The 17557-nt window shown below is 32.0% G+C and overlaps 3 protein-coding genes across 6 annotated transcripts; all 3 read right to left on the bottom strand.

Annotated features, from left to right (window-relative positions):
- Positions 1–222: 222 nt before the first annotated feature.
- Positions 223–4912, bottom strand: LOC110632315 (ruBisCO large subunit-binding protein subunit beta, chloroplastic). Of its 4 annotated transcripts, none has more exons than XM_021780503.2 (15): positions 4651–4912; positions 3772–4023; positions 3548–3673; positions 3013–3150; positions 2821–2916; positions 2475–2717; positions 2158–2392; positions 1823–1992; positions 1646–1723; positions 1489–1560; positions 1294–1398; positions 1085–1177; positions 908–1000; positions 558–681; positions 223–465 (listed from the first exon to the last, which is right to left on the bottom strand). In XM_021780503.2, the coding sequence occupies exons 2-15, from the start codon at positions 4006–4008 to the stop codon at positions 452–454; spliced, it is 1824 nt and encodes a 607-aa protein (XP_021636195.2). In that variant the 5' UTR covers positions 4009–4023; positions 4651–4912; the 3' UTR covers positions 223–451. The 4 variants fall into 4 exon arrangements, with proteins under 4 accessions (XP_021636195.2, XP_021636194.2, XP_057991928.1 ...); XM_021780502.2 differs by having other exon boundaries at positions 558–708; positions 4736–4851; XM_058135945.1 differs by having other exon boundaries at positions 4736–4847.
- A 1292-nt stretch (positions 4913–6204) lies between these two features.
- LOC110632318 (probable WRKY transcription factor 3) lies at positions 6205–7804 on the bottom strand. The gene is made up of 3 exons (XM_021780507.2): positions 7561–7804; positions 6737–6865; positions 6205–6513 (listed from the first exon to the last, which is right to left on the bottom strand). The coding sequence occupies exons 1-3, from the start codon at positions 7596–7598 to the stop codon at positions 6303–6305; spliced, it is 378 nt and encodes a 125-aa protein (XP_021636199.2). The 5' UTR covers positions 7599–7804; the 3' UTR covers positions 6205–6302.
- Positions 7805–11160: 3356 nt separating this feature from the next.
- On the bottom strand, positions 11161–15545 carry LOC110632316 (probable serine/threonine-protein kinase PBL16). Its single transcript, XM_021780504.2, has 6 exons — positions 15239–15545; positions 13765–14072; positions 13490–13625; positions 12572–12708; positions 12008–12131; positions 11161–11798 (listed from the first exon to the last, which is right to left on the bottom strand). The coding sequence occupies exons 1-6, from the start codon at positions 15300–15302 to the stop codon at positions 11407–11409; spliced, it is 1161 nt and encodes a 386-aa protein (XP_021636196.2). The 5' UTR covers positions 15303–15545; the 3' UTR covers positions 11161–11406.
- Between the last annotated feature and the right edge of the window lie 2012 nt (positions 15546–17557).

Here is a 17557-nt window from a genome sequence, read left to right as displayed (position 1 = left end):
TTTTTTTCTGATAAAAACCCTTTCTCGTGTTACACCGTTCCGTCTCTATTTTTTCATGTGCTGCATCATCGGAGTCACGCAGACCTCCCAGGAAAACAGTACAATCTCCTAACTTGAATCCACCGAAGCCTAGTGGTGATAGTATCATCAGAAACGCGCAATCACGTTAATTTGGTGGGTTTATCCAGCAGAAGCGCATTATTTGATAGAAGATCAAAAGCATCAGCACAAATTGAGCTTCAACTCATAAAGGGTTCAAAATTGCAATTGTGAAATTAATTGCAAGACACATTCCGCTCTCCAGTAAGCTATCCTCTCCAGAATCCATAATTCCTATCTACTAGAGGTGATTAATTTACAAAAAAAAATTCATTCATTGCCACCAAACTAACTAATCGCTATGGGGATTCTGATCTTTATTTTGCTCCTCTCCCCATGCTGCTCAATGAACTTAGTAACCATATCCTGTTCCAACAAATGTGTAAATGACACAAAATTTCAGTAACCAAGTAGGTGATGAACAGAACGGCAGAAGAAATAATCCTACAAGTACAAACCTGAATTGTCCATGGGATTGCCAGCAGGCACTGGTTCAGGCTCCTTGATCTCCACAACTACACAATCGGACATCAAGAAAGTCTTTGCAACTGATGATGCATGCTCTAGGCAACATCTAACGACCTGATCGAAATTTAAGAATGTGGATAACTAATGCTGCTTTGAATAATGAATCAGGTATAGTGGAAAATTATAACTAGAAATAGAAGCCTAAGTTGCTCCATGCACCTAATCCATCAGCTTCTTAAACAACATTTCGCCAGGTATTGTGATGAATAGAACGCAAAAGATACCACTGTCATTGAAAAACACTACTAGCTGCTTCTCCAAAACCAGTAGATTAACTCACCTTGGTTGGATCAATTATCCCAGCAGCCATTAAATCTTCATAGTTTCCAGTTGCAGCATTATATCCAAATTTTGGATTGTCACTGGACAGAACCTGTAAGAAGAAATATTTGCTAAGTTGCAACCAATACTAAACCAAAACAAACTGTTATAAATTAGTAATTGCAAAATTGCACACCTTCTCACTGACCACACTTCCATTAACACCAGCATTCTTGGCAATTAGTTTGAGCGGGTAGCTGAGAGCCCTCCTCACAATATCTGCTCCAACCTGCAACCAAGCATAAATGATTACGCCAAAAGCATCCTTTCAAACAGCTCCAAGGACAAATTTGTAAAATCTATTTTGTATGTAAGCCCCTTTATATGTTATCACACTCAATTTACCTTTTCTTCGTCATTGTCAAGGCTGTCTTTAATGGCATCCACCTTTGATGCAAGTCTCAGGAGGGTGCATCCACCACCAACCACAATACCTTCCTCCACAGCTGCCTGAAAACCATTGAGTTAACAATGATTAACAGTCAGTATAAACTACTCCGGATATAAAACAACAGACAGCAGTGGCAATGCGGCAAATACCTTTGTTGCATTAAGAGCATCTTCAACTCTTAATTTCTTTTCTTTAAGCTCTGTTTCAGTTTGCGCCCCAACCTTTAAAATTCGGTAAAAACAAAAATAGTAAGATATTACTAATATGGTTTCCTGCATTGCTTCTGGACAGGCAACTAAAGCTTACCTGTATGATAGCAACACCACCAGACAATTTTGCGATCCTTTCATTAAGTTTTTCCCTCTCATAGTCTTGCTCAGCAGCCTTCATAAATGCAATAATTCATCAACATTCAATTAATAGTAGTAAATGGAGGGTGTAGTCCTGGAGAGAGCTAGCAAAGCAGGCTGGGGAATTGCATACCTCAATGAGATTTCTTATTTGTGCAACTCTCTTGTTCACTGCTTCTTGAGTGCTTCCATCACCAACAATGGTGGTAGTATCCTTGGTAAGTACCACTTTGGAAGCATGGCCCAGGACCTCCTTACCAACTTTGTCCAAGGAAAGCCCCACTTCATCTCTTATAACAGTTCCTGTGATTCAGTTGAAGAAGATGGAAGTAAGAAAAGGAGACAGGTGGGGGTGGAGGGCAATGAAAAGATCAATTTTTTGGAACACTACATACAATAGTAGTAAGGAAATAAAAAAGGAGAAAAGGGGAAAAATGAAGAGTAAAAAAGATTATCATTTGTGCTAACCTCCAGTTAAAATAGCGATATCATCAAGGTACTGACTCTTCCGCTCTCCAAAACCAGGAGCTTTGAGAGCAGCAATCTTCAAAGCACCCCTAAGTTTATTCACAACAAGAGTTGCCAGCGCTTCTTGCTCAATGTCTTCAGCAATAATCAGAATTGGGTATCCAGCCCTGATTGCCTCTTCCAGAATGTTAATGAGATCCCTTGCATTTGTTATTTTCTTATCAACAAGAAGCAACTGCAGCCAATATAAACACAGTTACTTTGAAATTAATTAAAAAAAAAAAAAGCCCACAGCAAAGCCTTTATGGATAGCATACCTTGCAGTTCTCATATTCAACTGCCATTTTTTCACTGTCAGTGACAAAATAAGGTGATATATAACCACGATCAAATTGCATTCCCTCAACAACGTACAGGCTGTTCTCTGCACTTTTGCCTTCTTCAAGAGTTACCACACCCTTACGACCCACTTTACTCATGGCTTCAGCAATCATGTTCCCCACTTCATAGTTGTTCCCAGCACTAACAGCTGCTACATCTGCAAGCTCACTGTCTTCAACCTGAAATAGCAAACTGCTTTTAATTCCACATAAATTTAACACAAAGAAATCACAATGGCAATATGAAATCAATAACAAAGACTTGTCTGCATTTCTATATTACCTCTTTTGACATTGACTTAAGTTCATTCACTAGAGCCTTTGTGGTCTTCTCAATACCCCTAGTAATCAGAACAGGGTTTGCACCAGCAGCTACAACCTGAATATCGAACCAAGCCATCAATATCAACATCATCTATGATTACAATGTCTTTCAACTCTTCATACAGAGGATAGCACAAGTCATCCTACAAACCTTGACACCTTCTGCAATAAGACCTTGAGCAAGAACAACTGATGTTGTGGTCCCATCACCAGCCAAGTCATTTGTCTTGGCAGCTGCCTGTCTCACCAACTTGGCACCAATATTCTCAACTGGATCCTCCAATTCAACCTAAAAAATTCAGGCGCATTCTGTCAATAAACTCATACAAGAATTTTCACCAACAGAGAGTAGTAGAAAAATCACTACAAAATAAAATTGGAAAATCATTTCTATTTTGATTGTTTCTTTTCGTTTATTTAAAATTGATTTTTAATATTTATTTACTATTTATTTGTATATTTTGTATATTTGTAAAATAATAACAACGTAGAATAAAAAATAACTATAGTAGTCACGATGTCAATATATGGAAGAATTGAAAGGTCATCATCATCACATTAAAGGCGCAAAGCACCTAAATCTTTATTCAAATTAACGTCCATATGAAAAATCCAATTTGGATAACTACCATTTGCTTCCAGTTATACAGAAAAGGAAGCAATGCAAGAATCAAGAAATATCATACCTCTTTAGCAACAGTCACACCATCATTAACTATTTTGGGAGAGCCATACTTGCTCTCAAGAACAACATTTCGGCCTTTAGGTCCGAGAGTAACCCCAACTAGATCTGCAAGTTTATTCACGCCAGTCTGCACCAAGGGAACAAAAGCTTATTAGAAGTAACCAAAAATAAAATAGCATGAATCATAAGCCAGACGCTCAGTAATATCATAACCCAAAAACTCACTTGCAATTTCTTAATTGCTGATCCATCCTTATTGAAATGCAACTCCTTGGCCATGGCAAACACCTTAGGTGAAGGTGGCCTACGTAAAACTACATTCTGTCTCCTACCCAATGAGTTTCCAGAAATGGAGGCAAAAGATGACAACCTGTTTGAAGATGCAAGTTTCTTATCCATCACACAGCCATTAGCTGCAGCCAAGGATCCAACCGAGGACATAGCAGTAAAGGTGTACGCCATTTACTATTTGATACCCTAAAACAACCAATTAAAAATTTCAGCTATCAGAAGAGGATAGAAGCGCTCAAAACCCAATAATAACAAATGCTACTACAAACACAGATAATGCGGAGGTGACAATCAGGGAACATTAGTAAGCTAGTTTGGATCAAGCAAAAGTAAATTATTTTTCTTTTTACAGCAACGGCTTTGATTTGATTGTGATAATAAAGTTGTAACGGGGGCACAGCACTTTCAAAGAGGATTCAATTGACCGACTGTCAAGAAGTTCAATCACCGATAATTGGAGTTCAGTCCCCAATAAAGTACACTTTCAAATTGGTCTAAACCAATTGACTTGTTATCAACTCAGAAATTTAAAAAAAAAAAAAAAAGGCTCAAGCTTTCTGAATTAAATTCTATGCTGCACAGATAACAAAATTAATACATAAAAGTACCCATCTCTCTCTCATATATATATATATAAAGAGGTGTAAAGTAACAAGCTTCAATAAAATTTACTTGGGTTGATGAATTCACAAATGCTAAAAAACCATTCATTTACACTCCAACAACTATAAAACCAAAAAAACAAACAACATATACACACAAAAGCATACTGGAGTAAAGAAAAGGTTGGTTTCAAGGTTAGAGAAGGCTAACCGAGAAATCCGACAGCAGAGGTTGCTGTGGGCGTCGGAGATTAGGGTTTTAGAAATGGAAGGTTGGATAAGAGGCGTCGTATTACCTTTACTGTGAAACAGCAGTCTGTCTCCTGCTCCGCTATTAGGTTAGGTTAATGATATAAAAAATAGTTGGAGTTGGTCTTGAAGGTTCTACTCCATCTGGACCGTTCATCAAAACTCATTGCCGTTTTGTTTGTCCTTTACTGGAATACTCTAGAACCTTTCATGTCATTTTAGATTGGAGAGGAAAATGGAAATTTATGACCAATTTGCTAACTAATTGAAATTACATTTATTTAAAGTTTAATTAATAATCAAAATGGAACTGTAATCGGTCTTTCTTGGGCACCCGCTAGGAAGCCTGCGGTAGTCGGATCTTGGATTGGGCTCAATGTATGACCCGATGGATGAATCCGTTTCAGTGACAAGCCCATATTATCGATATCATAATTTAAAAAAAAGAAAATGTATTTTACAGCAAAAATTAGTTTAATTCATTGGAGATCATAAATCAAAGAGCATGAGAAAGCTGCTTAGATTAAATTAAATTAAATTAAATTAAATTGAGATATTTTTCCATGGCAACAGGGGATTGTCTATCGTTTTTGGCTGATTTTCAGTATTTTTTAGACACAATTTTTCATATTTTTAGGGTGTGGAACTTATAATTTATACGTTGTCTCATGAACCAAATGTGGAGAATGATAACAATTCTAATTATATAATAATTATATAAATTAATTAAATTAAAGTAAATAAAATAAGATAGGATTATTTTATTTTTTTTTTATAATTGATTCTAATTAAAAATTAAAATTGAAATTTCATAAATTTAAAAATTAATTTAGTATGACTAAATTAAAATTCATTGATTAAAGAATTATTCAATTCAACATGCAATTAATATACAATCAAATTAAAAGACAACAATTTAAAGTATGTAAAAGAATATAAATACAAATATATCGAGTTATAGTGATGATGCATAAGGCAAACCATCATCCCTCAAAAATTCACTTTCTTCCTATTTGAAATATAAAGTTTGTAAGGATTCAATCCAATTAATTATTTCAATTAATTTTCATATTTTGTATAAAAAAATAAGCATGATTTTGTAATAATTTACTTAAATTATTTTCTTAGAAATGATTCGGTCCAAATAAAACTTTTTAGAGTTTCTACCATACAAGGAGCACAGGGCTATTAATTAAGCTTTCCCTAAGTTTTCTTTTCTGCTTGAGAATCAAGTTACTGATCTCATAAATTTCACGAGTTTTCCAAGAGTTCTCATAAATTTCAATATTGTTGCCTATCAACTAAATACAATAGATACTCATCTCTCAATTTCTTTTAGCCCTTTAAACAAGGTGCTTGAAAAGCCTCTGCAAGAGAAAATACAAATTTTCTTTTAATTTGGTAATCTATAAAATCAGTATGAAGATCATGGATGACCAACTAGACTGATCAACATATATACCATGTTAACCAATTAAATATTAGTTCATATATAGATAATCTAAGAACTTTGAACTGAACAAACATCATCAAAGACCAAGATCCTGAATATATATATATTTGTTATAAGAATTTACAATAATATGGCACTTAAATTAAGTTATATACGTAGTATTATTGTGAAGCAGGTTGATGATCTCCATAAACTTGGTTTAACAAATTGTATTGGTTAGCAGCAGAAGAAGTGGGTTGGGATGAATGAGAGTGATCAGAGGAATGGGAATGCACCCCTTCATACACTATTCGAATATTATCTGGCTGCCTGTCACTCCACTCTACTTTCTTCCTCGCATTGCAGTTTTGGTTCCTGCACTTGAAATAGCTCCTGAAAGTTCAACCAAAATTTTCATTATTAACTTTTCAACATTATTCACATTCTATGCATATATCTGTTCAAAAAATCTCATTTAGTCATTCTAATTAGTCCATAAATCAATCGATCTAACTGTAATTGGAATTCAAACTCTAAACTTTAGAATTTTAGAGATATAAAATAAAATAAAAAAAAAAACCTTGATACAATATTTAACTGCAAGGTATATGGATACCTGAATTTTCCAATATTTTTTATGAACTTCTGGCCATATTTCCTCCACTCATAGCCATCTTGTGGTAAGGCTAGTCTATGGCTTCCCCTTTCCACATCCTGTTCTTGTCTATTTTCCTCCTCAGTTTCCCTTATGTAAATATATATATATGTATATATATTATATATATATAAATAGATGAGAAGAGATGAAAGACAAATATGCATTCTATTTATGACCCAGAAAATGAAACAAATTCATAAAAATGAATGAAAACTAAGTTAAGTAGACATCTGTTCATTAAAATATTTAAATGGGTAGGGTAATGATATATGCATAGAGTAAGGGTGGAGGATGAGAAGAAATAGGTAGCTTTCAGGATATATAAATATATATTTAGATGTTTTAAGAACAAAAAAAAAATAAAAAAAAAAAAATATAATTTTGGCCTAAATAGGCTAGATCTATTATATATATATATTCCATATAAATATGGGAAGCGAAAAAACCATAGATTTTTAGGAGTTTATAGATCAGATCTATACATAAAAAAGGAGACCCAATACTAAACAAACTTACACCCTTTACATTTATGCATATAAAGATCACACATGCACTTGTAAAGATAGAAGCTATCATCTCATCTGACCCAAGTAAAAAGAAAAACCAGAAAAGAATAAAGAAGAGCATCATCATCATCATGCACTGAAATTTTCAGGATCCATCATGGGTTCACAGAAGAAGTTGAAAATATTTACAAAATGTACTCCATTTCCTCTTCTATATAATATATATAGATGGGGATTTGATTATGAGAAGAGAGTAGGGAAAAAGAGAGAACATACATGGGGGCTTCTGTAGCAGCTGGAGAAACTTCGCTCATAGCCAAAAAGAAAAAACAAACTAAAGACAAAGCAACCTATGCACTTGTGGAAAAGGGAAAAGGATTTAAACGATTAATTGGAGTATTTTTAGTATTTTCTAAGCTTTCAAGGGATTGACCACTTTTCCATGGAAACTGCAAATTTATCATATTAAAAATAATAAAAAATAAGAAAAAACACAGAAAAATAAGCATGTAGAGAGACAAAGAAATAAAGAAATATGTCAAGATAAGCCGTCTGCCTTGCCTTGAGTATTTGGTCAAGTTAGCACCCAATCAATTGCTTTCTCACACGTGTCATGCTCATATTGGGATTTTATGAGAAATGCGTGCTACCTTCCTCAATCAAATTATTGCAACGAAGTTCACAAAAAAAATAATAACAAAGGAGTTATTATGTGCTTTTAATACACATATATATTTTTTTTATAAAATAGATATATATTAAAATTTTCTATTATAAGATATTATACTCTCCGTCACTCAAAGATATACTTAATTATTTATTTTTTTACATTAATTAAAAAAATATAATTATTTAAAAAAATTATAATTAATATAAATAAAATAATAAATTTTATTTAATATTTTCTTATATACTCTTTATTCTTATTATTTTATTAAAAATTAAATAATTTATGGTACTAAATTATTCTTCAAATTAATAAATTTTATTTTTTAATGCATATCAAATAAAAATATATTAATCAATTAATAAATTATTATTTCAAAAGAAAAAGTGACTTATAATTTAAAGAAATAAATATTTTTTTATAGAATAAAGGAAGTATTATTTTTAATTCAGTATGTAAAATATTTATGGCTTTGAATAATAGCACTCCATTTTTATTGAAACAAAAATCTCAATTTCATTACTCGAATTTAAATTTATTTGGTTATTAATTCAGTAATTCAATTTTTATTTTATAATAGAAGAGTGTAATTTTATTTTTCAGGTAAGTTAAAATAAAAACATTTGAATTGTCGCACAAGGGGATAGGATGAACATCTGAAATTATGATATTATTGGTGGCAGTGCCGAGTTGCCGACTGGATGCGCAGAGCCAGGAAATGGCTAAACACTTCAAAAAAAAAAAAAAAAAAAAGGACAGAAGAAAATGGTCCCCGGTGCTTAAATAAGTGAAAGAGATTGACAAGTTGACACCTGTATTGATGACGTGGGCATATTGATGTCACTACACAACTTGTTTGTCACCGCGCCTAGCGATGATATCTGATCAATTTTTATGGGACATATTTTAATAGAATATAATTAAATTTAAAATATATTTAAATTTAAAATTTAATATTTATTAGGTATTTTTATTGAATTTAAATTTTTATATGTTGTGTATTCGTTATTTAAATTTATTTATATAAATATTTAATTAAATATAAAATATATATTTTTTATAATAATATTTATTAATTTTATATATTTTATTTTATATAAAATAAAATTTATATATTTTATAAAATTATTAAATTTTTAAAATATAAATTATTAATAAAAATAATTTTTATATAAATTATTAATAAAAATATATAAAATTATGTGATTTTGAATATTTTTCGAGTAATAGTAATCAGATTTAGAAGGGTTCAAATAGTTAAAAATAAATTTTAATCTAATTTATGACGAATCTAAATTTTAAAAATATTAATTAGTTAAAATTTGAGTATAGTGATTTTTGTTGATTCCTACTCATTGCTATGTCTACGTAAGTGTTTAGATATTAGCATAAAGGAAAATGATATGAGAAAAATATATATTTTATTTTTTTATTTTCTCTTTATTTATTTTATATGGGAAGGGAAATAATGGAAAAAAGAAAATAATTTTTTCTATTATTTTTAAAAAAATAATTTTTTTAAATTATAATTTTATTCTTAATTTTATGAATTATTTCAAAAATTTAAATAAAAAAATAATATATATAGATATAGCAATTAAAGTATAAATTTTCCTTTTGGTTACTTTATATTCTTTCTAAATTTGAGATAAAATAATAAAATAAATTTATATTTATTTTCTTTTATCTATTTAGTTTTCCTTTATTTATAAATAAAGAAAAGAGATTATTTCAATTTATTTTTTTATTTATTTCCTTTTTCGCATATTCAAGAGTATAAATTTATTATATTATGGGTAAATTGATATGTACTTTATTTATTATTATTTTCGTTAATTTATTTTAAAAAGTATATTAAAATATTTTTAAGGTTTGATTATGTTTATTAAATGGTTCATCCATTTACTTTTTTAATATTAAACCGTTAATAATGAATGAAAAGTCTAAAATACCCTTATGATCTATACACCCATTCCTCTCACAATATTCATGTCTCCATCCACATCCCTTCGATCCCACTTCTTGTTCTTCATTTTCTTTTACCACTGCTTTATCGTTATTTTTATCTTCGAGAATGGAGAAATTGGCGCAGCAGTTTTTATTAGAAGTTGTAGAGGTTGGTTCTGATAGTTTCTAACTCAATGACCAGTGGATTATCATTATGGATGAGAGATTGGAGCTTACGAGTTTTGTTGGGTTAATATTCTATTATTGCTTCCTTGCGTTTTGAAATTGGAAGTGAATCGAGTTTATGCTTGAAAGGAAATATGAGTTTGTCTTTGTTCTTATTTATTTCTGCCATTGAAATAACCTCAACCTTAATCTCGCACAGATCCTGATTTTGATTCTCCATTTCCAGCCAATTTTGGATAGCTTGGTTGGATTCATTGTGTTGATTTTATTTCAATATTAATGAAATGGAGAGAAAAAAAATGAGGGAAAAATAGAGAGAGAAAAGAGAAGGGCATTAAAATTCTCTCTCATTAGACTGGCAAAATATTTTGAGAAAAATGGAAAGTGTGACCATTTTATTGTTAGATCAAACTTTAAAAATATTTTAATATATATATATTTAAAAAAAAAGGAAAATGTTAATAATGATAATACATAAAGATTAAGTAATATTTTACCTAATTCTCTCCAAACTTATGTGTGGAGAGGATGGAAACTGAGGGGAAAAAAATGAAATGTATGAATCTCATTTTTCATATAGTTTTCCTTAAGGGTGAAGGAAACTTAAGTGATAACGGCAGTGGTGGTAGTGACGATTGGATAATGGTGCTAGTGGTGGGAGCTGGTAGGACGTTAATTGTGGTAGAATGGCGGTGGAGGTGGAGGTGGAGGTGGAGGTGGTGAGGTGTGGTCACCTTGAATTGTTGTTTCTTGTCATCTTTCTCTTCCCCTCCTCTCCCACACACGCGATCGTGACTTTGTTGTATTTCCCGTTTGCCTGGTTCTACTTAGATGGTGATTGATGCATTAATTAATATTGTCTTTTTTATTTATAATGAGATGAGATGTGGCATCAGAATGGTTTTCCCATTTACAAATGGTATGTCATTTTTTTATCTTAATTTAATCAACCAGGGAATTATCTATAATTAGCTGACTCAAATTTAGAGTTGCCAAATGAGTAATATACCTTCTTATTTTTGCTTTTAAAGAAAAAAAAAAAGTAAAAATTACATTTTTAACAGCCAACCAAACGCTACAAAATAAAGTGTGGGTAACACATATCACCAATGATATTCATTTTTACAGTAATCCATCTTCCAGTATATCATAATCAAGCTTTAGCCTGAGTAGGGAGGGAGGGCAAAAAAATTAAAAAGGAAATGAAAAGAAAAGAAGAAAAGGTTAAGGCATTAGATACGCACAAGAAAAGCTATCTACTGCAAAAACTCAACCATTGCACTGGAGAAGAAGCTTAACAAAACATAATCAGACTCATGCAGTTACAGTGAATCTTCCTTTGTTTTTAACTCGCCATCCGCTACGTTGTTAATGACAGTAAACACAGATTTTCCATTTGAAGCTTCTTCAGGAACCTGCAGAGGCTCCAATGAATCAACTATATCTCGCATTAGAGGCCTCGCTTTCGGATTTCTGTTCAAGCTATGATAGGCTAGCATAGCTGCCTTGTGGACTCCTTTAATAGGGTAATCTCCCTCTAATCTTGGGTCTACAATGTTGAGCAATTTCTTTTTCTCTTTTAGCAAAGGGAGAGCCCAATCTGCAAGGTTCTGCTCTCGGGTTGGTCGTGATTTGTCTAAAGATTTTCTGCCTGTGAGAAGCTCAAGAAGAACAACACCAAAGCTGTATACATCACTTCTAGGAGTAAGATGGCCTGCACATAAGTTGAAGGGTTAATATCAGTTCTAATTCATGGCAGTGATTCCTCGGACCACCATGAAAGTGATCAACTACATTTGAATGCTATGCATTGCATTAGCTTATTTCAAATGTTAATTAAGAACAAATTTCAATTACGTGAAGGCCACCCTATCTCTGAGAGCCTGCAAACAAAGAAATGTGGAGAATTTGGTGGAAAGTTACCTGTCATTATATATTCAGGTGCTGCATACCCATAAGTTCCCATTATGCGTGTTGAAACATGAGTCTTGTCTCCCATAGGTCCATCTTTTGCAAGACCAAAATCAGAGAGCTTTGCATTATATTCCTGTTTGAGCATAAAACCACAAATGTAAGCAGATTCTGCACAAATTGATGACCTTTGATGCCTATTATTGGAAGGGAAAAAGAATAGAAAAAGGAAGTGTTAAATTTCCAGATTCATGTGGATTCAATTAATGCTCAGCAGTTCTGTTAAAACAAAAGACATTCGTGCACTGTATGTGGACTCAACTAGTGTAAGAAACCTCTGTTGTGCCACGAGGAAACTTTTCACAAATTGTAAAAGAATAGGTGTGCCGTATGTACTGTTCTTCTTATCCATTGTCTATGGGTACTACAACAAATTATCACAGCTTCCCCAGTTAGAAACTCTTTTGTTATTGGCAGAAATAAAAGCTCATCTTTTGGTAGCTTCAATTTAAGCAGGAAGAAATTTAACCCAAGTAAATTATTTCATGGTCTTTTCTCAAGTTACAATAAACTAACCAGGTCAAGTAGAATATTAGACGTCTTAAAATCACGATAGATAACAGGTTTATCAGCTTCATGGAGAAAGGCAAGTCCTTTTGCTGCACCAAATGCAATCTTCATTCTAATGTACCATGGAAGAGGAAGCAATACTCCTGCAACACGGAATACATACATTGTTACATTTCTCAAAAGATGAGAAATATAAGTTGGGGTCGGTTATATGGATTATTTTTTGCCATCAAACTGAGAAAATTACATTATGCCATAGTAACTTTAGATATGCTCCCAAAAAAAAAAATTAATGAAAAACATAACTCTTTGGATAATATTAAGTAATTATTAGGGGTCTGCTGGGTATAACTCTCAATATTGTGTATCTAACATATTAGTACCTTTCTTGTGGCTTTTCGTGATCACTTTCCATAGGAATCACTTCCATCTAAAAGAACTACCTCTACCAGACCAGATAACATTTTAATTCTATAACCCCCATCTACTGTACTCTACCTTTTTCACTATCACCTTCTTTGAAAGTAAAATCAGATGTCAGATGTAGGCTGCTATAAACCATTATGGCTTTTGTTAAATTACTTTCAAACACAAAAATAAAGCTCTATTGCATTCAAAAGCAATGTTCTTACATGGCAATCTGGCTCTGACAATCTCAGCTTTATGGAAATTAAGTTTGCAAAAGACAAGTCGTCTAGAGTCAAGAAAATAAAAGGTAGGCAAGGGCTGCTAAATGAAAGAAATAGATAGAAATGAAACTCTTTTGAATCATTTTCCTGGGAAGTAAATTGCCGTATTTGACTTGATATGGCATATTTTCCTTGATAAAATCTGCATTATTTATTTTATTTAAGCATCCAAGATCAACAAGGAACGTTCTTTTCAGGATTTCAATATTGTAAAGAGTAGTTCTGAGATTCTTACTTGAAAATAGATTGTTTTCCACGCTACCCCGAGCCATATACTCATATATTAATACCCGGTGTTCAGCTTCACAGCAGTATCCAATCAATTTCACCAAATTTGGATGAGAAAGTTGCCCGAGAAATATGACTTCTGCCTAAAAATTCTCAAAACTCTTAATCAATCTTATCAAGAATATGAATCACACAGCAGAAAGACAAATGACTAGCAATGTGTGTCATAATGGATAACATTATATTTAACAGGGGATGAAACAGAACATAAAGAAAGAATACCAGCCATTCTCTGTGGCCTTGATAACTATTATCACCATCATGGACCTTTACAGCAACTGGAAGGGGCTGAAGTCCCTCCCTTAGATCCCCAGTAATAAATCCTTTATAAACACTACCAAATCCTCCTCCACCCAACACGCCATCTTGCCTAAAGTTTCCGGTGATCACTTTTAGTTCTTCATATGTAAATGCAATTAATGGATTCACAGCTGAATCTCGACGTAGGTCTTCTACTTCCTCAGGATTTGATGGTAGCTTCTTAATATCCTTTAATGGTTTCTCTGAAGGGCTCTGGTCTTTTGGAGACTCTAAGATAGAAAGATGAGAAAGCATGAACTCAAAATTACAACCATTTTACATCAGAAGAAGCAAACCTTACTTAAACACTACTTTAAAATCAATAAAATAAATAAGTTCAATAAAATTTAAAATAGAAGTTTTGAATTCTATTAAATAGTATGCTTTCAAAACCACTTTCAGGTAAAAGAAGGTTATCTGGAAGAAACATGTTCAGAACTCTAAATTATAATTTGAATCTACATGTCCATTAAGGCAGTAAAATTGAGTCATTTATTCATCTCAGTTTCCTTTCTTCACCAGTAGAAGAAAAGAATCACAGTGTGAAATGAATTATCAATAACAAAAGAACCCAGAAAGGAACCTTAAAAGAAACTAGGAAACACAGAATCAAAATACAATTACTACTTTCTAAAGCAAGAAAAAGAAAGAAAACAAAAGATAAACAACGGTTAAAAAGGACAAAAAACTATTTTTTTACTTAGTTTTGAAACAGTGGATACGTTATAAAATTATTGTTAAGATAATTATTAACCCACCCACCACAGTGAGAAGGTTTCCACTTTCCACATAAGAAGGAAAATAGAAAGTATATCATCTTTACAGATGGGAATAAACTGAAGTCAAGGGAAAAAGAAAAAGGAAAAACTCAAAAAGCTACCATTTCCTTTCATTCTTTTCTTAATCAAATTGCAGAAGGATAGTGTACAGAATCCCAAGAACTCATCTTCCAAGATGTCAAATTCGACTGTTTTTAGATAATCTTGAAAAGGCCCCAAAAAGAATAACTAAAAAAATTGAGAAACACAAAGACAAACAGAATGTTAAGAGAATGTGAATATCCAATCTCATATGATTTTGGAGAAAGAAATAAGCCATCAGAATCGAACACTTAAATCAAACTTCATCACAGAATTTGAGCAAGTGTACAGAGAAACAAAAAGAACAAAAAAGAAGAAAATAAGAAAAAAGGAGCATATAATTCACATAGGAAGTTGAGAAACAAAGAGCAGAAGCAGAGAATCACAGAGCATGATCATTTCAATCAAACTATTGTCCTCCTTTTAGCTAATCGTTATGCAAAAACTCACAAAAAGAGACCCATTTCTTGAATCAAACAAGAAATAAACCTCAACAGATAGATTAGATTAAACAAGCAAAAAGATTGGTAGCCAACCTGATTTTGCATTTGATGAGACTCTGTAAACTGAAGGCTCCCATCTACACCAACAATTTCCCATTATAAAATAAATATATATAGTATATAAAGAAAAAGAATAATCCAACAAAAAATCAGCTTAATTCACCACCAACAACATTCCATCAACCCAAGATGGAACTTAATAAAAGAAAAAAAAATAATATAAATATATGAGAGAAGAAAGAAAATACTTCAAAAACCAGTTATCTTAAATGAAACCAGAGAAAATATTTGTGGGTGCAAAAGCTAGTGAGAGAGAGAGAGAGAGAGAGAGTTCTTGATGGAAATAACGAGGTAAGCGTTGAGGTGGGGGCTGGCTAGCCTAGCTCTTGGCCATGGCGGAGATGGGCCCACAATGAGGATGGTTTTTTTGTTGTGCTTTGTTTTAGGATGTCAAAAACAAATGAGTCTCATTTTGTGCGCTTTCATTTTAGTGCGCACTTTGATCCCCGCCACCAATCTTTGTCTACCATTCTCTTTTCTTTTGCTCAGCCATAGGCCGTAGCCTATCCTTGTAATCCCCACTTCTCTTCCATACTGCACATTGCATGGTCTATACCAAACTTAAGGAAACTTTGCAACCACTTTACCTACTATCATTTCTTGGTATTATTACCATTATTTATATATTCATCACTACTTAAGTGGGGTATCAATTTTTTTTCTTTATTTTTAGAAGAATTTTTTCCTTTATTTTATTTAATTTGTATATACATCGACATAAAAGTGTGGTAAGAGAGTTGAAGAAAGAATGAAAATAAATGAGAGGCCAAAATAACGGGATAGATATAATATAACAATATCTATAAATTTTGGATAGTGAAATACACTTGGTGTCTAACAATATGAATAATAAAAAAAATTAATACAGTCTAATTAGTTTGAAATTAAAACTTTGTGTTTATTTAATTTGTATATACTTTTCCAAATGATTTTCATTTAATCATCCTACAAGTTGAGCTTAGATGCACTTTAAGGTCCTATTTCTAAAATATAATAAGAGATATCTTCAGTTCTTTCAACCAGAATTTCAGGCTTCTGCCTTCTGTTCTCTGGTCTACAACTCAAATACAACTTGGTTTTGTACAATTGGCATATTAATATTGAATGCTCATCAACTTCAATAACAGTCAGGTTTCCAGTTTCAATTCTACAATTGAAATCCATGAAAAATAAAAACAGTCTAAAATAACAGTAAAAAAGCAAAAAGCATATACATGGTCTTCTTGTTAGTGGGTTCGTAGCAAAGTGTAGAAAGGAGAAAAAGTGCAAGCAAGGCAGTGTGTTTCAACTTGAGAAAAAGATTTGATCTTCGGGATGGCTCTTTTTGATCCTAAACATGCCTGCAGGTAAAAGTGTAGGCATATTAGTGATACACATGTCAATATAGGCCTGCATATTAGTGGACAACACCATTATTTTCTTTCTTTCTTTCTTTCACACGGATATGGAAGATATATAATTAATCAATCTCAATTACTAGCTTAATTTATAGACCACCAGATAGCTTTGCTTGTCACCACCAGTCGGCATGACATAATTTTAATAATAGTAATGATACTTAGGTTTACCAGAAGCAGTCGTTTTCTTTGTTTTACTTTTGCCTTTGAAGATAATTTACTTAAGTGGCAGGAGAATACAAGCCAAGTCTCTGTCTTTTTCGCCGTCAACAATGACTAAAGTTGTAGATTCTTGTTTATACTGCAAGAAACTTGGAATTCTACAAATATGTCCCACCATGTATTTATATTCTCTCATTTCCTCTGGTAGACCTTCAGCTAAGCTAGTGAATGGTGGGTCTAATTCTATATGAAGAAGGGTTTCCCAGTGCCGTCTTCTCCCTTTATACATACGTATAGTTTCAATCTCAGGTATTTTTACAAGCTGTCACTGAACTTAGTCCATATTTCACCTCCTTCGTTCATAAAAATTCTTTTAAACTGTTATAGCAGATTTCAAGATAAATTCTTTATTCTCACACTTAAAAATATCATTCATTTCAATTATCATTTGAATATATCATAATAATTTTAATACTTTCTTGAAAGGAGGAGATTTATGATTTACCAAAATATGCTAAAAGCGTATTTTTAAATGTTATAATGTAGCTTTAAAGGATTTTTTAATTTAAAAATTTATCATTGCATATTAGAGTTTTTTTAAAATAAAATTAAAGTTTAATAATTTTTTAATAATAAATTAAAATTAAGAGATAAAATAAAATATAAGATAAAATTTAAGAATGAACTATAAAAATTATTCCATTTCATATAACCACTTACAAATAATGATAAA

This window comes from Hevea brasiliensis, chromosome 15 (assembly GCF_030052815.1).
Source record: "Hevea brasiliensis isolate MT/VB/25A 57/8 chromosome 15, ASM3005281v1, whole genome shotgun sequence".
NCBI classification, from domain to species: Eukaryota; Viridiplantae; Streptophyta; class Magnoliopsida; order Malpighiales; family Euphorbiaceae; genus Hevea; species Hevea brasiliensis.
The sequence above is the reverse complement of the archived record's forward strand: the minus strand, read 5'-3'. Positions and strand labels throughout refer to the sequence as shown.